Genomic DNA, 17660 nt, shown 5'->3' on the forward strand with positions numbered 1-17660 from the left:
ACCAATAGAGAATCTATTTCAAACGAGGTCAGTATTGAATGTTACACCGGCAGGTAGAGATTTACTGTACGGACGTTAAACGTTACTGCTATTGTGACACACATTCATAATGCATATAAATCTTACAGAAATATTTAGCTTTGTCATAGATATGTCTGATTTTCATTTAGTGAAAGATATTTTGAATTGACATCTAAACAAACAGATATCCCAAATATCTTAAAGTTTTCATGAATTTCATATTTGGAAAAAAAAACAGGAACATTTACTCAATAGTATGTCTTAACGCACAAATAAGGTTTCAGAAGTTGTGTGCTAGGTTAGAAATAGTAACACACAACATAAGAAATAAATAACTAAATACAGTGTCAGTTTGCACAACCACTTAAAAGTCACTGTTACTACCTGACATGTGTGCATGCATCTCTACGTACTCTGTAATATACTTAGCAAAGTTTGAATGTAAATCTAATGATAAAATGGTTAGTGAAAAATTAACATAGCATATCTTTACTGTGATAGGCGCTGTTATTACGAAAGATATGCTTGTAGCCAAAGAGTTTACATGTGTTCTTACTGCGTTATGTGCCCGTTAAAAGTTGAGGTTGTAGTCAAAAGATTATATCTTTACTGTGCAAGGTGCCGTTAAAAGTTGAGGTTGTAGCCGAAAGATTATATCTTTACTGTGCAAGGTGCCGTTAAAAGTTGAGCTTGTAGCCGAAAGATTATATCTTTACTGTGCAAGGTGCCGTTAAAAGTTGAGCTTGTAGCCAAAAGATTATATCTTTACTCTGCAAGGTGCCGTTAAAAGTTGAGCTAGTTGCCAAATATTGCATCTTTACTGTGTTAGGTTCAGTTGCTACGAAAGTTGAACTTGTAGCCAAAGATTACAGTGCGACGGACACTGTATATACTGTGACTGCTAATGACCCAACAAGCCCCAGTGATCAGATTACATTTTCTATGGTGTCTTGCGAACCAGCCGCGACATGCAACTTTACACTGACTCCAAGTAAGTTTTATCATGTTATACGTATATGTAAATGTGCAAAACAAAATATAAAAATAGCACAACATTTGGTAATGTGGTGTAATTAATGAATGCCGAACTAGTTCCTTCGTTCCACAAAATTGACCATTCTTAAGAATAGTCCTTCAATGGAAATTTGAATTTTGATTATAAGCTTAATTAAGCTTTTCACATGCGCAGATTTCGTAAGTGCAGAACAAAACACAGAGAAACACTCGTACCTAAATCAAACTATTTCAATAAAAAATCTGAAATAACTTCACATTAAGTTAGCTAATTAAGTATTCTTATCGTCGAGTGACTGTACTTTACATTACCTATTGTTATTGGTGCTGTTGTTAAAGAAATGGGCCCGTAATGACAATCGGCAATTTCCGTTTGTTTACGTTTTCTGCGTATGCGATTTCGGCATTCTCCGTTTCTTATGGAAACTATTTTTTTGTAATGACCGAGGAATGCCGAAATGGCAAACGGAGAATACGTAGCAGCACGGAAATTGTCGATTGTCATTACAGGTTCAGTTCCTTAATAGCGCTTTTTTGGAGACTCCTACAACTTTGTGTTAGTGTTGAGTGATAAAGCTAATTCTAAATGACACGCAATGGGGCTTAACTAAACCTATTGTTTTTGACACGTAAAAGAACTTAACATTACCTGATTTAATTGACGCGTAAAAGAACTTTACATTACCTGATTTAATTGACGCGTAAAAGAACTTTACATTATTTCCTGTTTCTAGATGGAGACATAGTGAGCAATGTCGACCTGCATTCTCATCCCGACGATGTATACATTATGTCGATAAAGGTCGAGGATGAATATAATCAGAACACGTCGCCAGTAGATTTGATTCTCAAACTCAATGGTATGTCGATTCTTTGTTGTTTTTATTATTATTTTGTACATCCAGGTATTTTATTACTAAAAAATGCCAGAGCTTAAACTTGTGGGTTATATTTCAATTGTGTTGTTACTCAGGTAAAGAGAAATAATTGGCTAGAATGCCAAGAACTAGTCTACACTTCAATTTTCGTTATTTCCTTATGGTTGCTGATTTCTACTATGTCGAGTTGTCGGCAACACAGCAAATATAGAGTGTCGGTGGAACAAAGACCTAACAACACGACAAACACATGTACAAAAACTGGTGTGTGTTTTTTCGTGCTGTTATGCCGGCTGGCGATGTAATTAGGGCGCCAGAACATTTTTATACCCGCTTACACGAAATTCGACAAACAGATCTGTCGAGTTAGCAACCTTAATATGTCGGTCTTTGCTTGAAATCTGCCTAGTTATTAGGTTAGCGGGGCACACAACAACTCGACAATATGACAACTTGAGAAAAAATCTTGTTTGTCGAGATTTCCTGATGTCGAGCTGTTGTGTCTTAGGGGCGAATAGAACAACCCGGCATGGCAAGAATCAGTGACCATGCTTTCTAATACTTAACCGTAACAAGGCGACATGTCTCTAATTTTAAATTATTCATAATTTTAACATGTCCAGAACATTACGGATTGATACTAATTTCACTTTGGTATTGATTACATTTTACTCGGACTTTATCATAGACTCCCTGTGTAAAATCTCAAACTTTTAACTAAAATAAAGGTATTAAATCGATATAATATTTCAATGAAACTTCAAAGTTTTGTTGTTTGTAGCATCATCTGGGGCATGTGCAATGAAATGTCTTGATCTAAAATAGTGTGATATTTATTTCTAAAGTCACTATATGTTCATTGTAAATATACTTTGTTATACCCAAGTGGAAACTGGCAGGTACTCAAAAATGCAGCTCTCTGATTGGTCAGTTAGAACCCCTTATGTACTGTGATGTCATGATAAAATTATGAATACTTGTTCACACAGTTTTAGTATATTGTGCTAGGCAGCGAAGTTGCAGAAGTATGATTTAATTTCAACTGTTTTTATGAAGAGGTGAATGCACATCTAATGATTCAGAACGTGTATTGTTATAAAACAATAAACTTTGTCAAAGTTCAAATTTGTTTAAGCCTAATATCAGATCTTTATTTTTCTTATTTTTCGATCGTCATGATATATGTGCTTGTCTGAAGAAGGCAAGTTTTTAGCAGTAACTAGTTTTCTCTGTGTTGATAGTTTTCAAACCCTTTATAACTGTATTGGAAAAATAACCTTTAACCTTTAGTCTGCTGCCGGCAATTAATTATGCCTTTGCGACAGTGAAAACCCCGATTCCTCACTTTTAGAACTATCTTTTGAATAATTGATTGCGAAAGATATACTACAGTGGATCACAGTACAATCTGAACAAGTTAGTATACCAACAATTTGTTAATAAAGAACATTAAAAGGAGGTGTATGAAGCCACACCTTAACCTTTAGCCTGCTGGCGGCAGGTGTTATGCCTTTGCAACCAGTTCAGTTTGCACATGCGTGCAGGCTGATCATGGTCTGCACTGTCACAGTCGCTGTTCAGTCAGTAAATTTTCAGTGAACACCCCTTCGAATGATAAATGGTACTGCCCAAATTGAATGATGGACATGTCCATTCTAGAAATTTAGTAGGGTAAAGGTTAAAAGCAAACATTTCCTTGTTAATTGTGCAAAATATTATTCAGAAATAAACACAGTTCCTGTATTTACCAACCTCCCGAAGAAGGACAAGGTCGGAGTCTTGGAAAACCAGTATGCCGCCGGCGACACAGTGTTTCAGATGTCTGTGTATGATCCCGACACTACAGATACATTGACGTATTACTGCGTGTTCACTGATGGCGGAGACGTGTATTTTGAATGTGACCCAGATAGTAAGGGAGTATACTGAATTGTATTTGTTATCATTTGAGCCGCGCCATGAGAAAACCAACATAATGCGTTTGCGACCAGCATGGATCCAGCATCCGCGCAGTCTGGTCAGGATCCATGCTGTTCGCTAACGGTTTCTCTGATTGCAATAGGTTTTGAAAGCGAACAGCATGGATCCTGACCAGACTGCGCGGATGCGCAGGCTGGTCTGGATCCATGCTGGTCGCAAACGCATTATGTTAGTTTTCCTATGGCGCGGCTCATTTTTGTTGTTCATACCATCACAGTTGTACGTTGTATGGCAACGTTCAAGCTTTTGATGGTGGAGGAGAACTCAACGTGCTTGTCCCGGCACTATTTCGGTAGAACTGCCTACAGTCCTGGATGGCTACCTCTCATGAAAGAATTCTACACCTTAAGCGAGTTTTCAAGTCCACAGGTAGTGATTCGATGTCAGCTACGCAGCCAAAGAGGCCGCCTGTATTCTTAAGCCATTCTGATATATAGGCAAGTAAATAATGCTTCGTTATCTCGTAAACATTTAGATCATGATCCTCATCCCCACTCCAGAAGAAAGTACTACCCTACCAAGAGACTCTATTTAGTTGTGATATAGCCTGTGCTAGACTAGCCACTATACTGATAATAAATATATTTCTACATTATCCCCCTTTTTTGTCGAATTCAATTTCATAGAGACAAAAGCCAGTCTATTTTAGAGATTTTCGCAGAGGAATGATGTTAAAATTATGATATTGGACATAGGACATAGACTGGCTCAGTTCACTATATATTCCATCATAAAAATGTAAAAAAGATATATCATAGTCTAGGAGCTAGTCTAAGCTTGTGCTTAAGATCAAGCATCAATGAACTTTCACTGTGCTATTTACATTTATACAATTAAAAGTTAAAATATCTTTGCTAATCATAGTCTAAAATCTGCCATAAGAGTAGAAGATATTAAGATACTGAAAATTGTATTAGGGTACTAATTCACTTCAAAATAAGAAATGGAGCTAAAATAATGAATCTGCATAATATTATGATCAGATAATCTGTAGTTGGATTAGCAAAAATATTTTACATGTATACACATAGATAATTGTCCCCTTATAACGTGACAGAAGGCCATCACAAATATTTGAAATTTTCTCACTTCTCAGTGAGATATATTCCATATTTACTCAAAACAAACAAATATCCTTTATATATCTTGTAAATTGTCGAAACATATTTCATTGCGTCTTATGATAATTATGATAACACACGTGCAGGCAATAACTTAAGAGTCAGTACCGCTGGTAAGAATAAGATGAGTTCATTGTACATGTGGGGGCTGATGGTTTAGAGAGATAAGTCTGCTACAAAAAAAATCTTAAAATGAATAAAAAAAATCTGCCCTTATAGAGCAGTGTTCGCTCTTCAGAGAAGTTGCTCTTGAGATGTGTCACTTTTCAGAGGTATGGCTTTTCAGACGTGTCACTCTCCAGGGTGTCGCTCTTTAGAGATGTCAGTCTTTGGGGATGTCGTTTTTCAGAGGTGTCACTTGTCAGGGTGTCGCAGTCTTTGGGGATGTCGCTCTTCAGAGGTGTCACTTGTCAGAGGTGACATTTGTAAGATGTATCTCCCTTCAGAGGTGTAACCCTTTAGAGGTGTCACTTTTCAAAGGTGTCGTTAACAGAAGTTATACAATACCATAATGCATGCATACTAGTATACATTTATACTCAGTTTAAAAGCAACAAATGAGTTGATTCACGAGTTATATAAACGTGCCCCCCTCCCCCCTCCCCCACAACCTGTAACCCCCAAGCAATACCACAAAAAGTTTATCAAGATTCAGTATCATAAGACCATTTGCAATGATTTAACATAATTGAGCCGCGCCATGAGAAAACCAACATCCGCGCAGTCTGGTCAGGATCCATGCTGGTCGCTTTCAAAGCCTATTGCAATTATGGATCCTGTCTGGTCAGGTTGGTCGCCAATGCACTATGCTGGTTTTCTCATGGTGCGGCTCATATACAATGTCTCAGTTATAACACAATAAAAGTGTATAGGCAGTATTGGAGACTTGTCATCGATCATCTAGTTTTTTTAAAGTCGAAAGGATCGATGCTAGTTCATAGCTTATTTTGTTTCAACCAGCTGGAGAGATCAAGACCAAAGTTGACGTCGACTTTGAAGCCATGAATCCATACGAGTTCTTTGTACAGGTACATGTTAACGATGGCTACGCTGACTCGGAGGTGCAGGATATTGTACTACGAGTAAACGATGAAAATGAACAACCATCATTTGACAGGCCTACCTGGACGATCTCAAATCCCGACGAGGGCGGTGTAAGTACCTTATGTTGAATATATAGATCTAAGATGTGGCCGACGTAAGCTCTTTGTCATTTGTAAAAATCTAAGCAATTAAAGTTTGTAAGAGGTATTTATGTGTTCTGTCTTTAGTATGGAACAGAGATAGACTTTCCAGTAGTGTTATCACTAGAGCGACGCAGCGGGGCGCCTCACCTGCCCTTCCTTTTAAACTGCCGCCACGCTGCCCTTTAAATATGCCCTCCTACCTTTGATCTTTTGCTAAATGCCCCCCTTTAATCCGTAGACATGCCTTGCAGGATTGTAGGACATTCGCCCCCAGGACATTTGTCCCCCCCCAATGAAAAAATGTACTACCGGACATTTGCCCCCCCAGTTGAAATGGCAGATAGGACATTTGCCCCCCCCCCCACTTCTTATTTTTAGAATGGACATTTGCCCCCCAATTTTTTTGTCCTATGTGCCAGTAGATATACTGCTTTTTATGTTGTTTAATTATCAAAATTACTCTAAAAGGCAATTTTCAGTAAAAAAAAAAAGTATTTTATTGATAAAAATTTGATGAATATGTTAATTACATTCAAGTGTTAAGGTAAATAATAGCCTATTATTGAGTGATAAAAATGCTCATAACAATTTTATAATTTTTTAATTTGTGCAATGTTTTTAACACTCAGACTTGTTAATTTGGCAATTATCTACTAGAAAGATGTAAGAAACAAAGACATTGTTATCTACAATATGATAATTATCTTCTACTAAGTTCCTAAAAAATCACTGGGGGACAAAAACATTGGGGGGCAAATGTCCGTTTCAGATATAAGCACTGGGGGGCAAATGTCCTATCTACCATTTGAACTGGGGGGCAAATGTCCAGCAGTCCACTTTTTCATTGGGGGACAAATGTCCTGGGGGGCAAATGTCCGGATACCGCCTTGCAGATTTTTAATCGGCAATCTAGACTGACTCCAGATTTTCATGTGTTCATATATCAGGTTTTCTTTCGTTGTGTATTCAGAATGAAATAGAGATATGTAGGCTGTTGTTAGGATTTTTATTTTTTCTGTTTTCAGAATGAGATTGATATAGATCTCCAGCTTTGTTCGTTGTGTTTTCAGTATGGATATTAGATATAGACTATCTAGATTTTCATTCGTTCTGTTTTCAGTAGAGAGTAGAGAACTGAGGCAGACTGTATTTATTTGAATATGTTTCGTTTTTATACGCCCGAAGGGACGTATTATGTAATGACGCCGGTGTCCGTCCGTCGGTCCGTCCGTTAGCAATTTCGTGTCCGCTCTATAACTCCTGAACCCCTTGAAGGATTTCAAAGAAACTTGACACAAATATTTACCACATCGAGACGACGTGCAGAGGGCATGTCCTGGATGGCTCGCTTCAAGGTCAATGTCACACTTAGGGGTCAAAGGTCATATGACTTTGTTACGTGTCCGCTCTGTAAGTCTTGAACTGCTTGAAGGATTTTAAAGAAGCTTGGCACAAATGTTCACCACATCGAGACGACGCGCAGAGTGCATGTTGGCTCGCTTCAAGGTCAATGCCACACTTAGGGGTCAAAGGTCATACCTTCGGGCGTATATTGCTCCGCATTGCGGTGCTCTTGTTTATCATGGAATAGAAACAAACTATCCAATTTTTCATTCATTCTGTTTTCAGCATGAAACGTAGATACTTACATTGTCTGGAATTTCATTTTTTTTATGTTTCCAGTACGGAACAGAAATACGTTGTGCATATTTTTGTGTGTTCTGTTTTCTGCAGATATTGATTGTCCAGATTTTCATGTGATCCGTTTCCATCATGAAACAGAGAAAGTATTCTAGATTTTTGTACTGTTTTCAGCATGGAACAGTGATATCCTGTCCAGACTTTGCTAATGAAATTACTGACGATGACAACTACGAAGATTATACATATACAATGGACTGCCCAGGCGGTGGTGGAGTATTTGTCATGGACAAAAAAACTGCCTGTGTCACGGTATAAGCTCAGATAATTCCGAATTATTTATAATCAAACATACGATATATAAATAATGTTGAGTAATATTCAGCATCATTGTTAAGTTAATGTTTCCCGTAACGACAGTCGGCAGTTTTTGTGCGATTCTCGTCCGTTTGTATTTTTTGTTGTTGTTATTTTTGTGGACATTTTTGACATTAAATGTAACTCGCAGTACAAGTAATGGTTTCCATAACATCTGCAGAACACCGAGAAAACGTAATCGAACAGAAACTACCGATTGTCATTGCGGATTCTCTACAAATACATGCCTCGGAATGATGAAGAATATAATAATGTGACACCTCGCAATGATGTAGAATGTTATAACGTGACGCCTCGGAATGACGTAGATATTGTGACCTGATACAATGGAATGACGTTACTATTATAATGTGACGCCTCGGAATGATATAAATATTATAATGTGACAACTAGGAATGATGTGAAATATTATAACCTGATACCTCGGAATGACGTAAATATTGTAACCTTATATCTCGAAATGACGTAAATATTATAACGTGATACCTCGGAATGACGTAGATATTGTCACCTGATACAATGTAATGACGTAACTATTGTGACTTGATACCTCGGAATGACGTCAATATTATAATGTGACGCCTCGGAATGATGTAAATATTAAAAAATAATGTGATACATAGGAATGATGTAAATATTATAACCTGATACCTCGGAATGACGTAAATATTGTAACCTGATACCTCGGAATGACGTAAATATTATAACCTGATACCTCGGAATGACGTAGATATTGTCACCTGATACAATGGAATGGCGTAGATATTGTAACTTGAAACCTCGGAATGACATAAATATTATAATGTGACTCTTAAGAATGATGTAAAATATTATAACATGATACATCGGAATGACGTAAATATTGTAACCTGATACCTCGGAATGACGTAAATATTATAACCTGATACCTTGGAATGACGTAGATATTGTCACCTGATACAATGGAATGGCGTAGATATTGTAACTTGAAACCTCGGAATGACATAAATATTATAATGTGACTCTTAAGAATGATGTAAAATATTATAACATGATACATCGGAATGACGTAAGTATTGTAACCTGATACCTCGGAATGACGTAAATATTATATTGTGACGTCTCGGAATGGCGTAAATATTATAATGTGACGTCTCGGAATGACGTAAATATTATAACTTGATACCTCGGAATGACGTAAATATTGTAACCTGATACCTCGGAATGACGTAAATATTGTAACCTGATACCTCGGAATGACGTAAATATTATAACTTGATACCTCGGAATGACGTAGATATTGTCAACTGATACAATGGAATGACGTAGATATTGTAACTTGAAACCTCGGAATGACATAAATATTATAATGTGACTCTTAAGAATGATGTAAAATATTCTAACGTGATACATCGGAATGACGTAAGTATTGTAACCTGATACCTCGGAATGACGTAAATATTATATTGTGACGTCTCGGAATGACGTAAATATTATAATGTGACGCCTCGGAATGACGTAAATATTATAACCTGATACCTAGGAATGACGCAAATATTATAACCTGATACCTCTGAATGACGTAACTGTTATAATGTGACGCCTTGGAATGATGTGAACATTATATTGTGATGTCTTTGATGACGTAAAATATTATTTCACAGATGTTGAAAGAGTGGGATCTGGATGACGCGTCAAAGCGACTAGGTGTGGAAACAATTTCGTGCACAGTGACGGCCACAGATAAAGGAGGCCTTACGACAACAACTACGGTAATCTGAAACAGGAAACTTGGTCACAATGTTTGTTTTAATAACTGAGCTGCACCATGAGAAAAGCAACATAGTGCATTTGCGACCAGCATAGATCCAGACCAGCCTGCGCATCGCAATTAGAGAAACCACTAGCGAACAGCATGGATCCTGACCAGACCGCGCGGATGCGCAGGCTTGTCTGGATCCATGCTGGTCGCAATTGCACTTTATTGGTTTTCTCATGGCGCGGCTCATATGATAAAAAGGCCGAGACTGAAATTGGTTTGGTTATGCTTAAAACTATACAATCAATAGGTCAAATGTTAACACTGTAGAGGCCAGCTTGATCTATATGAGTCCTGGTCAGAATGTTTATCTAAGCGTAGTCTAGGCATATCAGCACTAAAGAGGTAATATAGCTTTAAGATTTGCATAAAACTATGTCAGTATGTTTTTATGAACTCTTTTTAATCTCCCGCCACGAGTGGCGGGGATTATAGGAATGGTCTGCGTCCGTCCGTCCTTCCGTCAGTCGGTAACACTTTCGTGTCCGCTCCATATCTCCTAAACGCCTCGAAGGAATTTCATGAAACTTGGGTCAAATGATCACCTCATCAAGACGATGTGCAGAACTCATGAGTTAGCCATGTCGGCTCAAGGTCAAGGCCACAACTCAAGGTCAAAGGTTTTAGCCTTCCATTTCGTGTCCGCTTTATATCTCCAAAACCCCTTAAAGGGATTTTATAGAACTTGGGTCAAATGATCACCTCATAAAGACGATGTGCAGAACCCATGAGTCAGCCATGCCGGCACAAGGTCAATGTCACAGTTTCGGGTCAAAGGTTTGAGCCTTCCATTTTGTGTCCGCTCTGTATCTCCTAAACCCCTTGAAGGATTTTCATCAAACTTTAGTCAAATGGTCACCTCATTAAGGCGATGTGCAGAACGTATGAGTCAGTCACGTTGGCTCAAGGTCAAGGTCACAACTCAGGGTCAAAGTTTTGAGCCTCCATTTTGTGTCCGCTCTGTATCTCCTAATCCCCTTGAAGGATTCTTATAAAAACCTGGGTCAAATGATCACCTATCCAAGACAATGTGCAGAACTTATACGTCAGCCATGCCGGCTCAAGGTCAAGGTCACAACTTAGGGTCAACGGTTTGAGCCTTCCATTTTGTGTCTACTCTGTATCTCCTAAACCCCTTGAAGAATTTTCAAACTTGGGTCAAATGATCACCTCATCAAGAACTGGTTAGTCAGCCATGTCAACTCAAAGTTAAGGTCACAACTCAAGGTAAAAGGTTTGAGCTCTGTATATCCTAAACCCCTTGAAGGATTTTCAAGAAACTTGGGTCAAATGATCACCTCATCAAGACAATATGCAGAATTTATGAGTCGGCCATGTTAGTTCAAGGTCAGGGTCACAGCTCAAAGTCAAAGGTTTACCCTTTCACTATCCATAACAGTGGCGGGGGATTTAGCTGTCTTTCAGACTGCCTTGTTTTTAAAGGTATGCTACTAGTTCTAGTTCATAGTAAATTCCGATTAATGTGAACACGCTAAGAATGTGCGTTTAAGTGAAATCAATGTAAAAATACGTAATAGGTCATCTTGCTTTAGAATCGAGATCATTAGGTCAAATCTTAGAAAACACCTTTTTAACATTCCAGAGGTCAAATGTTTATCTGATAAACATGAAATCTGGCCAGAATGTTTCGTCTTTTTAGGCCCATGGTCAAGTTCAAATCGGGTCATCTCGGGTTCTCAGGTGAGCGGTACGGTCCCTTATGACTCTTACATGTTTTATTAGTATGATCCAGGAGCGTATTTGTGATATGACTAAGCTTTTATTTGAATATGTGCCATTTTCTTAAATTAAGCCGCGCCATGTGAAAACCAACATAGTGGGTTTGCGACCAGCATGGACCCAGACCAGCCTGCGCATCCGCGCAGTCTGGTCAGGATCCATACTGTTCGCTAACAGTTTCTCCAATTCCAATAGGCTTTAAAAGCGAACAGCATGCATCCTGACCAGACTGCGCGGATGCGCAGGCTGGTCAGGATCCATGCTGGTCGCAAACCCACTATGTTGGTTTTCTCATGGCACGGCTCAATTGTGTGATTTTCCTTGTCTTTGTGTATAGTCACATTTTTTTTAATGACCCAACAGCGTAATAAGAGTACGCCGACTTAATTTTTCTGAAAGCTTATCTTGTGAATATTTAACATTTTGTCTTCAGCTGAACATAGAAATCAATGAATCAAACGATAATAAGCCCTATCTAGACCAGACGTCATATATTTTCTGCGCAACCGTCGGAACTACATCCGGCACTCTTGGGCAGGTTACTGTCGACGACAACGACGTACTGCCTGAACACAGGATACATGATTATGAACTTATAGGTAAATCGGCAGTATTTCAAGTGTTAGATTCATTCTTGGTCATAAAAGTTTCTATAGAATAATATATATGTATCCACTATATTTGTTGGAAAATATATAGCCGCAATTACTATCAGTTAGGCTACAACCGTATTTATCCACTATTGTAACACTTTTAAGATTTTCTTTTATATAAACAAAGAAGGATTTACCGTGTATTGTCTTGTCGATTAGAACACGTTATGCAAAATGACCTACTTTTGGCTATTGCAGTTTACTCCCTCGTATTTAAAACCGCATTTTATTCCAGATTAGTATCCCTTCTTGGTGTTATTCTAACGTTTTAAAATGGAAATAGATTTTAGTTTTGCGTCCTTTGTTGGCAATAAAACACGTTTCTTCTTTCAGATGCGTCGTAATTAATTACTCCGGCCTTCGTGGTTTGATTACTACGCATCTGAACTCAAACCCGTGTTTTATTTACCAACAAAGCACGCAAAAATAAAATCTGTTTCCTAAGTGTATTTAAAAAAAGGAAGCACGCAAAACTAAAATCTATTTTAGCCTGAGTGATTAATTACGACGCATCTGAACGAAAAAAAAACGTGTTTTTATTTGCCAAGCACGCAAAACTAAAATCTATTTCCCAAGTGTATTTAAAAATAGTTTGTACAATAACTTTCTGTGTGTACTTATTGCTCTATAATGCTTATAATTGAACATCCCAGAGTTAAGGGCCGTAACTTATATGTTTGGTGTTTAGACCAATTTATTGAATCATTACGTACTACCGTTGACCGGAAAAAATGAGAGTAACAAAATTAACTTACCGTAAACACGATCTGTTTCAGGAAGTGGTCCTTTTGCTTACGATGGAAATGGTGGCTTTACATACGGTGACGTCAGTAGTTACCCATTAGGCACGACCTTTAAGAGCACTCTTAGAGTGTACGGTACGGAATCTATTTTCAGACAGTTTAAATAACAATAATTTAGCCTTTTTCTGTATAAATAAAATTTAGGATGTACTAAAAGGTGATTTTGTATATGCAGAACAAAACCGTTGCACAGCGTAATGTTAAGAACTGTTGTAAAGTAGACAGTCACTCAGTATTTTCTCTCTTGGTTCCTTACCTAATAATATTGTTATACACCAGTTCCTTTGAATGTATCGTCAAAAATGAGAATGACTAGCTCTAACATTTCTGTACAGTCTGATGTAATTGTATATATGAGCCGTGCCATGGGAAAACCAACATAGTGGGTGTGCGACCAGCATGGATCCAGACCAGCCTGCGCATCCGCGCAGTCTGGTCAGGATCCATGCTGTTCGCTTTAAAAGCCTATTGGGATTAGAGAAACTGTTAGCGAACAGCATGGATCCTGACCAGACTGCGCGGATGCGCAGGCTGGTCTGGATCCATGCTGGTCGCACACCCACTATGTTGGTTTTCCCATGGCGCGGCTCATATATATTTACGTTTTGATGTATTTTCTAGACCAAGATAACCCAGAGAACTATGACGAATCTGAGGTATGTGTCATGGTATGTGAACCACCAGCGGCCTCTGCAGCAGCTGCAGCAGCAGCAGCTAGTTCCAGCTCATCCTCGTCTTCTACCTCAGATCTTCTCATGTGGCTCATACCCGCCATCCTCCTGGGCCTGCTGGCGCTGGGCCTTGCTGCATTCTTACTGAGAAGATTCTGTTGTGCTGGGGGTGGAAGGTAAGATTCATTATTTTATCGGAGTGTTATCAAATAATTAGCAGATGGTTGTGTCAGTGTTTTTGTGCCCCCTTCCCCATTCCCCTCCCTTCAATTTGCATTTAAAGTTGCTAATGTTCGTTCGTCCAAATTTCTGCCTTGAATATCTTTCATTACTGGACTTCATTCCGGAAATGTTTTAGCTACCCTTGAGTGATTTAGAAGTTATGCAATCTTGCAAGGTTTCAGTATTTCTATATTGTTTTCGGGAAAATATATAGGGTATACCCTTTAACGTTTTGAGGAGTTTATAGGGCTGAAATGTTCTAGCTGTTTCTAGAAGTGTTAATAGATTGCAAGGTTTAAGTATTACTTAATTAAGTGGTTTCAAGAACGTTTATAGTCGAAATCGATACATTCAACAACCCATATTGGCCCTGAATAACAGTTTTTTTTTACTTTTGCTGTAATTTCAGCGACAGCAACAACAACAATGCATTTGCTATAAGATATCCATTGTGAAAACTGTATGCATATCATTTCAGTTTTTAAAAGCAACCACTGAAATTTTAGTTTTGTCTCTAGTTATTTCACATCTGGATTATTGCAATGTCATACTGTATGGTGTAGCTAACTGTGAGGTGCGTAAGATGCAACGTATTTAAACGTGTGCAAAACTTAGCTAACTGTGAGGTGCGTAAGATGCAACGTATTCAAAACGTGTGCAAAACTTAGCTAACTGTGAGGTGCGTAAGATGCAACATATTCAAAACGTGTGCAAAACTTGTCCTTAACAGGAGGAACTTTGACTGTTCTAAACAAGCATTGTATCACTTATATTGGTTGCCGGTGAAAGCAAGAATTGAGTTCAAGATACTTTCATGTATAGCAGTCACACAGGCAGAGCACCTCTGTACTTAACGGAATTGCTTACAGAGTATATTCTTAATTGACAAGGTTTGAATTCGTCTGAAAATTCTGAATGTCGTTATGTTGTTCCATACAACAAGTGCAAAACATTCAATGATAGAAGTTTCTGTACTATTGGTCCAAAATTTTGGAATGAACTGCCGTTAGAACTACGCAAAAGTAAATCACTTGACACATTCAATTATAATCTTAAGACACTGTATATCAGAGATTTCGCGGCATTGTTTAAATTTTTGATAACTGTTTATCATGCGAAAACAGCAGGTGATAGTTCTTAAATTTTTTTAAAAGGTTTTTTATCTCAACACTTTTATCTCCAAGGTTTGTTTAATAAACGAACTTGTTGGTACGGCTCTATGGTAGGGTAATGTGTAGTATTTCTTTCTTAAATAGTATATGATGCCACCATTAGGCGGCCGGGTGGGTGGGGGTGAGGTTTGAACCTCTGTATGCAGCTCGTCTGGGCGTACCAGATGCTTGAAGCACTGGTATTGGCAGTTTGGCAATAGAGGTAAAATGACCTCAAGGGGAGGGGTGCGGTGATGACTGTTTATTACAATAAGGCTGTTATCATTATTATTATTTCGTTATTAATATTGTTATAAGAACTATTATTATTATCATTATGTACAACGCCATTGATTTTTAATCAAATTTTTCAGTTTCAGTTTCAGTTTTTTATATTAATTTCAATTTCTTCCGAAAAACAATTGTTTATGGCGTTTTTATACCTAATATTATTTGGCCCCCTGTTTGCATTTTATACAAACTTTGTGTTTTCAGTCGCCTCTGTATGAGGAAATCTCCTGCCAGAGTTGTACGAGCGGTTCGGCCAGTGCGTGTTTTACAAGCTAAACGTATGTACGGTTTATATCATTAAACAAAATAGAATCCTATTTAACCCATGTCAATAATATGAGCCGCGCCATGGGAAAACCAACATAGTGGCTTTGCGACCAGCATGGATCCAGACCAGCCTGCGCATCCGCACAGTCTGGTCAGGATCCATGCTGTTCGCTTAAGGTTTCTCTAATTACAATAGGCTTTGAAAGCGAACAGCATGGATCCTGACCAGACTGCGCGGATGCGCAGGCTGGTCTGGACCCATGCTGGTCGCAAAGCCACTATGTTGGTTTTCTCATGGCGCGGCTCATATAACAGGTACTATAAACGGAAACAAACGTTAGTGTGTTAGAAACAACCAAGTTTACGTCGGTAGCGTGCCTACAGAAGTCATCAGTTTGGGCACTTTAAAAACTAAATTTCTGTAGACGTTGTCTTGCAAATGCCTATGTAATGAAGTGGTGCCAACAACAATGAAGACGCGCTATTGCCATTTAATTAATGCATGATGAACGTAATCGTTCAAATTTCAAGTTGTTTAGATACAGACAGTATGATATATAGACCAGCAGCCTTTAGGAACGGGAAGTTGTGTAGGTATATTTTGATATAAAAAACACTAGCCTGTGAGATTAAAAGCTGCATAGTACAGACAATATGGCTTGGAAGCCGTTCAGAAACATGTAGTATAATACATATAATGATGTAGAAACTGTTGGGAAATGGAAGTGGTTTAGTTCAAACTAAAAATGGCAATTTACTGTTTTAAAATCGTATCGTATTAGGGAAATCTCCATAATACGGCTCTAACATTTTCCGAGCGGTGTGGTTTATATTTCAGCCGTTGCTGTCCGGCGCCAGGTTGTGAAGCAGGTAGTTACCCCAGTTCGAGTTGTAAAAACCCCCGTTCGGCAGGTTGTGAAAACCCCTGTCAAACAGGTTGTTACCCCTGTTCAGACTATACAGAAACCCCCACAATCAGCAGGGCTTCCGACTATAAGCGACTTGCCAATGCATAAGTACGTACAAATCTAGCTTTATCACATTGACGTATTGCTAATTAACCCTTGTCATGCTTAGCACGATTGATTCTGCCTTTTCGACAGCGTAGATCATGATCAGCCTGCACATCCGTGAAGTCTGATCAAGATATGCACTGTTCGCCATTCAGTCAGTATCTTTTTGGTAATTACCCCTTTTAACAGGTAATGGTACTGTCCAAATTAAATGATAGACACGTTCATTATAGAAATTTAGCAGGGTAAGGGTTAAAGGTAGTGGATCCGTAACGATATTCGCAAATTTCCGTGTTATTTCGTTCTCTCGTCTGTAATTTCCGCTTTTTTCAATTATAAATGTAACTAATACAATAATGGTTTCAGTGATAGCCGGAATATGCCGAAATAACATTCGGAGGAAACGGATTTCAACGGAAATTACCGATTTTTCTTTCGGGTACACTACCTGAAAGGTATTGCACGGACAGTTCATATAACACACGGTGTAACAGTGCTAAGAGGTCGCCGAAATCGTATCGACGACGTTCTTGATGTAGAAACACTTAAAGACATCACAAACGAACTAAAACTATATCACATTAGATGCGCGTTATTTCAGCCTTTTGTTTGATTTTTAAACATTATTTATTAATAATAATAATTAGTTAATACAGCGAAATCTTTTTGCGTCACTTTAAATGGATACATAGAGCATATTTGTTTGTTTCAGTGTAATATCGAAATATATTTCACTGAATGAACACCGTCTTTACTTTTGGCTGCGCCATTCGTGAATATATTGCATATAGTGTTCACTCAGTGAAATACATTTCAATCTTACACACTGTA

General features: G+C 38.2%; 1 protein-coding gene across 1 annotated transcript in view; it reads left to right on the forward strand.

The window, feature by feature from the left end:
- LOC123540435 (uncharacterized) overlaps positions 1 to 17660 on the forward strand; it is an 80694-nt gene that overhangs the window by 60910 nt on the left and 2124 nt on the right. Inside the window, exons 29-39 of the mRNA XM_045325464.2 lie at positions 851 to 1012; positions 1770 to 1895; positions 3637 to 3825; positions 5975 to 6168; positions 8017 to 8154; positions 9864 to 9971; positions 12192 to 12357; positions 13188 to 13289; positions 13836 to 14061; positions 15754 to 15827; positions 16655 to 16832. Of these exons, the coding sequence (XP_045181399.2) occupies positions 851 to 1012; positions 1770 to 1895; positions 3637 to 3825; positions 5975 to 6168; positions 8017 to 8154; positions 9864 to 9971; positions 12192 to 12357; positions 13188 to 13289; positions 13836 to 14061; positions 15754 to 15827; positions 16655 to 16832 (1663 nt within the window). The remainder of the gene's footprint in view (positions 1 to 850; positions 1013 to 1769; positions 1896 to 3636; positions 3826 to 5974; positions 6169 to 8016; positions 8155 to 9863; positions 9972 to 12191; positions 12358 to 13187; positions 13290 to 13835; positions 14062 to 15753; positions 15828 to 16654; positions 16833 to 17660) is intronic.

This window comes from Mercenaria mercenaria, chromosome 16, assembly GCF_021730395.1.
Source record: "Mercenaria mercenaria strain notata chromosome 16, MADL_Memer_1, whole genome shotgun sequence".
NCBI classification, from domain to species: Eukaryota; Metazoa; Mollusca; class Bivalvia; order Venerida; family Veneridae; genus Mercenaria; species Mercenaria mercenaria.